The 7,993-nt window shown below is 39.3% G+C and overlaps 1 protein-coding gene across 1 annotated transcript in view; it reads right to left on the reverse strand.

Moving 5' to 3' along the window:
- The window catches only part of GNAL (guanine nucleotide binding protein (G protein), alpha activating activity polypeptide, olfactory type), a 96,316-nt gene that overhangs the window by 51,427 nt on the left and 36,896 nt on the right, over positions 1-7,993 (reverse strand). The window contains exons 5-6 of the mRNA XM_008588053.1: positions 2,942-3,009; positions 441-538 (exon numbers count right to left, since the gene is read on the reverse strand). Of these exons, the coding sequence (XP_008586275.1) occupies positions 441-538; positions 2,942-3,009 (166 nt within the window). The remainder of the gene's footprint in view (positions 1-440; positions 539-2,941; positions 3,010-7,993) is intronic.

Here is a 7,993-nt window from a genome sequence, read left to right on the forward strand (position 1 = left end):
CCCGCGGCGGGAGCCCCGCCGCGCTTCCCAAGCGGCACACTGTAGCAGTGCGCCACCGGGCCGGCCCCTGTAATGATATTATTTTAAAATTTGACTTGGGGGCCCCTGCTCCAAAATTAAACTACAATAATGAATACTTAAGCACATTAAAATTTACAAATATGCCTATAAGTCTAGGCAAAGCAAAGAATAAATAGAACTGAAAACAATAATCAGTACAAAATGACCGAAACTGTTTCTGGTTCTTCCCTGAAACACTGATTGCTACTGGATTTTCTATTTTATACTAAACGTCTCATTAAAAAAGCTGATTTCTGTGGCAAAACATCAACTATTTGTTCCTTTTATTTGAGAAACTTCAGTGCACAGGGAAGGTGGCGTAATCGGGAATGCAATCACATTCTTCAAAGCAGCCTGGGACTTGTAAGGAGGCAACTTACTACTGTGCACAGTCGATCAGCTGGTACTCGTTGGACCTCTCAAAGCACGCCTTCACTCCCTCATCATCCCACAGCTTCTTCACGTGATCGAAGAACTCCTAAAGTTTGAAGGAGTTACAAATAAGAAAGTGTTGTGTTATAATCGTTCAAAGAGTTAAAAGGAAAAGCAAACTGCAAGAACATCCTTTTGCAGGTAGCACACGTATTGCTTTCCTTGTGGAAGTCTCCTTTACACACAGTAAAGGCACAGATCTTGTGGTCAGTGTGGTTAAAAACCGTCTGTATCTCTGTTACCATCACCTCACTAAGTCAAAGTGCAAAACATTCTTATATTCCAGAAAGTCCCCGAAAATGAAAATTATGTCAAAAGTTAATTCTGTTCATTAACTATAAATACAATTAACAGCACAATTTTAAAATTCTTAGTACTCAGTAACTTAACGAGCTGAACTGCCACCTCAGCAATGAAGAAAATAAGCGCGTTATAATTGCAAGTTCTGTCTTAGCTGCTCTCTTTTAAATTTTCTATGTGAACCATGATCAGGAATGAACATGGTTGAGTAGATGGATTAAATTTGGCCCAGTGCATTAGCTACATAAAAAAGAAACCTTCAAAATTACACTCTTTGGGGGTAATAATTTGTCGTGGTGTTTTTTTTCTTTCATTTAAAAAAACTGAGTTAAGTGTGTGTTGTGATTTTTGGTTCAGTCCCAGAGCCATGAGGTCTTTGTGCTCAATCTCACCCATAAAGGCAAACAGGACCCTCTGAAAGAAGAAACTTCCTTATCTCAGAGTAAAAGGTGGGCTTCTGAATTCATATTTGCAAAATTACCCAAATTGAATTAGCAGTGCTACAGAAGCAAGTGACTACATTGGTTGCTAAATGCAAAAGAAGCTTATGAAAATTTCCACAAAACACTCTGCTGTAACATGCACACCCTTCCCAGTCAGTCATGTGCCCCTTCCTTCCACCCCAGCATGCACCCATGTCCATCTCTGATCTGCATGCAGGGCTGTTATCATCTGTGCTCGGAGAAGTTAAGCAACTCACTCAAGGGCACAGCTGGTAATGGCTGGGCATCTGTCTTATTCCACAATCTGTGTTTTTAACCACAATAACACTACCACCCTTTGCTATATGTATTAAATGTTCTGTTCTCTAGTTTTCTGTTGGATTTCTTTGAAACTACTATTAATGTAACATTCTTTAGTAAATCCACTTTTAAATGTATAAACAAAGTACAAAGAATCTGGTACAAGGGTATCTTGTTAAAGCAACACAGCAGGGACTCATGAGGATTCCCACAGGTCAGTAAGGCTCAGTAATTTATGTTGTTCTTCCACAGCTCAAATATGCACTGCAAAGATTCTAAGTGTGAGTTCGGTTCATGGGATAAGCCTTAATCTCCCGCGTTAGGGGAAGCTTCATTGGCGAGGACTGGAACTGCTCCACTGAGGAGAAAACGCTAGGTCTGAGATGCAGCCTTTGAATGGGAATTACAGAGGAGTGCTTGAAACAAGGCTCAAGGTACATAATTTCTGGGGCATACGTTGACAGCAAAAGTAAAATGGGAATTGTGGGCACTGTGATTTTTAAATAGATGCTTTGAATAACTAAAGAAACACAGAAGCAACAACACTGTTTGCTTCAGCTTCCTCATTGGTAAACAAAGATGCTGGACTGTAGTACAGCCAGGTCCCCATGATTCCACGCGTTTACTTTATAATGGAATCTAAAAATTTCATGGAAAATTCCAAGGCTGCTGCTGCTGTTATTTTTATATTTTATTAGGTAAAATTTTAAACTTATAAAAGTAGAGAGAATGAACCTCCAGGTACCCATAACTCAGCTTCCACATTTGTCAATACACAGCTAATTTTCTTTCATCTGTGTCTCATCCCCTTTTACTCTGCCTTTATTGTTTTGAAGCAAATCTGTGCTGCCATATTTATTTATTTATTTATTTATTTATTTATCTATCTATCTAAATCGACACATTGTAATTGTACATGCTTAAGGGCACAGTCTGATGTTTCGATACACATATGTCTTACAATGATGGGTCAGGGTGGTTAATGTAACTATCACCTCATGCATTTATCAATTCTCTGTAGTGAAAACATTGAAAAGCCTCTCCTCCAGCTCTTATGCAATATACAAAACTTAACTGTTAATCACAGTCATCTACTATGCAACCCATTCCTCCTGTCTAACTGTAACTTTGTACTTGTTGGCCAGCCTCTCCGTGTTTTCCCTTCCCTCTTCCTCTCCCTAGTGTCTGGTAACCGCTGGTCTACTGTCTCTATAATACGAGCTTTTTTTTAGCTTCTACATATGCATGAGATCATGTGGTATTTGTTTTTCTGTCCCTGGCTTAATTCACTTAGCATAATGACCTTCAAGTGCATCCAAGTGGCTGCAAATGACAGGATTTCATTCTTTTTTATGGCTGGATTAAGTATTCTATTGTGTGCTGTTCCTTCAGCTTCCAGTGCTCACCTCCACGGCCACCTCGACTTTTATGTCCCCTACAACCTCGCGAACGGAGCCGATGGCCGCACAGTGCGCTGAAAGAAAACCCAAGTCGCCGGCCACGGCCCTCAGCCCTTGCAGGGTCTGTCCCCTGCTGACCTCTCTCGCTTCTTCGTGGTGCCTCCGCCCCTCAGAGGTGCTGGGTCAGCAGGTGAGGACCACCTAAGTCACATGCATTGCAGGGGCTCCTGCAACCAACCAGCACAGCGCAGCTCCCCTGCAGGTTCCAGATGTCACCAATTCCCAGAGTCTGCGACTGTGGAATCTCTTCCACAAACAGGAAGTTTTTTTTATTGATTCATCTGTTGTTGGACACTTATGTTGATTCCATTTCTTGGCTATTGTAAATTGTGCCACAATAAACATGGGGGTGTAGGTATCTCTTTGATGCACTGAATTAATTTCCTTTGGGTATACACCCAGTAGTGGGATTGCTGGATCGTGACTCCACATCATTTTATTTTAACATTATTTCTAAAAGATAAAGACTTAAAAAAAAAATACAGCCACAGTTCCACTATCACAACTAAAAATATGCAAGCGAACTATAGAGAAAGGATTTTACAAAATCATTAAATATTCATTCAGTCAACTTCTTTATCTATCATTAAACATTTGTCCAGAGCTAGGCTAGAATTCTGAAGGGGATGAAAATATGCTACCCCCAAACGTGCCACATTGGTATATTGACTATTTTGAGCTGAAGGCAATTGAGAAACAGCAGATGCAAAAAGAGCTCCCTGCCCTCCCCTTTTCTGCCTAAAAGGGTATAAATTTCCTCCTCCTGTCCCAGGATGAGGACAGTGACCCTTATCACTAGAGGTAGAGAGCCAGCACCAAGACGAGTCTGTATAAACAAACCTTACTAAAATAGCCGTTGTCTTCCATTAGCTCTCCGCATATGTACCCTAGACACTTTCCCACAATCTATCACCCTTTGTGAAAATGGTACATAAGCCCCCACGTCTAACTGCTTGTTTGCGTTCTTCACTTCTTTTCTGTGAAGCTCCTGTGCACATAAAATTAAAAATATTAATAAAATTTGTATGTCTTTTGTCCTGTTGATCTGTCTTTTGTCAGTTTAATTTACAGGTTTCAGTCAGTTAACCTAAGAGGGTAGAGAAAAAGTCTTTTCCTCCCCCATAATTCTCATACATTTTCTAAAACAACTGGGAAATTACTAAGAAGGATAATTTTGGTATGCCTCCATTAGCAACTAAGATAACTAATACAAAATAAAAATAATTTCAGTGTGGGGTGCATGTGTGTGTATATGTCTCTATAAAGGAAGGGTGATTCACAGTGAAACGTAATGTGTTTTTGACTTCTGAGATTATATAGAAATTGAAAGTACAAAAAGAAAATTACTCAGTGACATTTCTTGTATTTTTTAATGTTACCAAATGTGAGTATCACCTTGTGATCTGTATATGTTCAGCAACTGAAATACATGAACGTTTGTTACTTTTATTCAAAGGGAGTAGAGTTGTGTTATGTAAAATCAAAATAATAATGATAGCAGATTTAACCCTACTTTTAAAAAGTAAGTCTTAAAAATTTTTAAAGCATACCTTTGATTTTTAAATAAAAAATAAAACCCCAAATTAAAAAAACTCAAATACCTAACAACTCCATTTATATTCATGACATTTTCCTTCTGGTACTGCTGTCTACAACTACCTTTGTATTGAATATGCTCAAAGATAACTGGGAATTCTCACATGGATGACAGTTCTTCATACCTGTTTTTAAATGGAAATATCAAAAAGTTCATGGAAAAATAGAATTAAAAAATAAAAATAAAAACATAAACTTTATTTCTCAACTTAAACTTCATCAAGTTCAAGTCCCTTTTGGAAGTGATGATACCAGCCATTTAGTCCATCCCTGAAGAACTGAGGGTCTGGGGAACTTAACCATGTCAATACAGTCTTTTTTTGTACATTATTAACTGAAGAAAAATGCATTCCCTTTAAAGATTTTTTAAGATTAGGAAACAAAAACAAGTCAGAAGGAGCCAAATCAGGACTGTAAGATGGATGCTTAATGATTTTCCATTGAAACTCTCACAAAATTGCCCTTTTGGACAAGAGGAGTGAGCAGGATCACTGTTGAGGCAGAGAAGAACTCTCTGGTGAAATGCCAGGGCGTTTTTCTGCTAAAGCTTTGACTAACTTTCTCAAAACACTCTCATAATAAGCAGATGTTATCATTCTTTGGCCAATCAGAAAGTCAACAAGCAAAATGCCTTGAGCATCCCAAAAAACTGTTGCCACAACCTTTGCTCTTCACTGGTCCACTTCTGCTTTGGCAGGACCACTTGCACCTCTTGGTAGCCATGGCTTTGATTGTGCTTTGTCTTCAGGATTGTACTGGCAAAGCCACGTTTCATCTCCTGTGACAGTTCTTCAAAGAAATGCATCAGGATCTTGATCCCACTTGTTTGACATCTCCATTGAAAGCTCTGCTCTTGTCTGCAGCGGATCTGGGTGCAACAGTTTTGGCTCCCACTAAGTAGGAAGTTTGCTCAACTAATTTTTCAGTCAGAATTGTGTCAGCTGAACCAATTGAGACGCCTATGGTGTTGGCTATTGTTTCTGCTGTTAATTGTCGGTCCCTTCAATTAGAGCACAGACAAGACTAACTTTTTCCTTGCAAACTGATGTGGATGGTCTGCCGCTGCAGTCTTCATCTTCAACATCATCTAGTTCCTTCTTAAAATGAGTTGTCCGTTTATAAACTGCTGATTTCCTGAGGCATTTGTCCTCATAAACTTTTCATAAAGCATCAATGACATCATCATTCTTCTAACCAAGCTTCACCATAAATTGGATGTTCGTTCTTACTTCAATTTTAGCAGAATTCATTTTGCTCTGATAGGGCTCTTTTCAAACTGATGTCTTATCCTTTGTAGGGCCTCAAACTAGGTCCTATTCAGAAATGCTATAACAAGTTAGTATGAATTTATTTTGGTGCAAAAACTATTTGAAGTCCATGCATAGTTTTTTCATAATATGCATTCTCTATGAACTTTTTGAAAAACCCTTTTATGACCATAAGAAATGTAAGAATAACATTTTTTGCATAATTTCTGAGCTAATATAATAAATCAAATAACTATTTCATTACACTGACAGGATACATTTTCCATTTTGAAGTAAAATCAAAAGCATATTTCTTATCTCTTGAGATGAATGTTGTGCAGTTTGTTTAGCATGTGGGTTCCAGCTGCACATGCTGTTGGGGTTGGGGGGGACCCGCTGTCACTCACAGAGCTGCGGGTGGCCAGTCGTCTGCACTAAGCCCTGCCCTATGGGCTGGTGGGACTTGCCACTGTCTGAGTGTGAAAATGTTGTTCATTATGCTCACTGTACAACATTCTTTGTAGGACCACTTGTGGGAAATACTTCTTTTAATTTTAGTATCAGGAATACTCTTGCATTTCTTAAGCAACTACTTTTTATATTTTATTATTAATTTTTAATATTACAGATGTGGCAACTTTTCTACTGCTTTTATTTATGTCACTGAATTAACTGCATGAAAGCTTAGAAACCAAGTTTCAAGTTCATCCTGGCACGTGTGAAGGGTTGTTAGATACACTGTGCACTAACTTCACAGCTGGTTCAATGTGACTTACTCTCCTGTCCCTCACTTCATTCTCATGCATTTTCAGTTATTTTATTAACTTGTGTTATAACTTTGTGAGCAGCACTAAATCCTCTCTGGAGCAAGCTGAAGCATAAGCAAATGTTGAATGTAACTTTTTATGGAAATGTAGTGCATAAAGTCCACTATTTAATCACATGAACCTTAGAAATGTCGGGGCCGGCCCGGTGGTGCACTGGATAGTGCGCCGCTTGGGAAGCGCGGCGGCGCTCCCGCCTGAGGGTTCGGATCCCACATACAGACCGGTTCCCGCTCACTGGCTGAGCGAGGCACGGGAGCAACACCGAGGGTTGCGATCCGTTGCCAGACACGGAAAAAGACAAAAAGACAAAAAAAAAAAAAAAAGAAAAAAAAAGAAATGTGCAGTTTAAGAACAGTAGCTATTTAAAGTGAATTTTCTAAAACTCAAGTCTAGGTCTGATTCATTTAAAAGTCACCTACTAGGTTTTATCCCTCAGATAACAGAGCGATCTAACAGGCTTCTGTCATTTCTTTTTCAGGCATCTGGTGAGTACAATGTTAAAAGTCTGTGTGGGATCTGTCATGACTGCAACACTGTCATTTTTTTTTTTAATAATTTATGTCCATCCTCAAATCTAATGTAAAACAGTGTGTCTAAAATTCTATTCAGAAGCTATGCTAAAACCCCCCAGAAAGACAAACCAATTAAAACCCGTAGCAGTCCCCAGCCCATCCATTCCTCGCATGAAGCGTGGCCACACAGGCAACACCACCAACAATCATATAAGAAATGAGGTGCTGTCTACATTTACTGAGTGCCCTTTACATTCCAGCCCATTATAAGGTCTCATTTCAGTCTCAAACAACCCTGCTAGGAGGTGACTCAAGTCCCCTTTGACAGCTGATCAAACAGGAACCACTGAGTGCACTTCACACTGGCTCACGTTCACCTGCCTAGGAGGTGGTCACGTCGGGATTCAGAAGTGTGCTGAGTCCAGCCAGCCCCCTCATCCTCTGGTCAACAGCAGCTCCTCGGGCCTGGGAGGCCAGTGAGGGCACATTTACAATAGATACCACACTCATCTATTTTTTCCCTTAGGACTTAGCCTACTTCAACTATTCTTTTTTAAAAATTATTTTTAATTGGTGCATAATAATTATACATATTTATGGGGTACAATGTGGAATTTGGATATGTGTATACAATGTGTAATGATCAACCAGGGTAATTAGCATATCCATCACCACAGACATTTGTCATTGATTTGACATTTAAATCCTTTCTTCTAGCTATATGAAATTACACAAGAAGTTGCTATTAACTGCAGTCACCCTACAGTGCTATACAGAGCACTAGAACTTACTTCTCCTATCTAGCTGTAATTTGTA

Source organism: Galeopterus variegatus, unplaced genomic scaffold (assembly GCF_000696425.1).
Source record: "Galeopterus variegatus unplaced genomic scaffold, G_variegatus-3.0.2 Scaffold4648, whole genome shotgun sequence".
Classification (NCBI taxonomy): domain Eukaryota; kingdom Metazoa; phylum Chordata; class Mammalia; order Dermoptera; family Cynocephalidae; genus Galeopterus; species Galeopterus variegatus.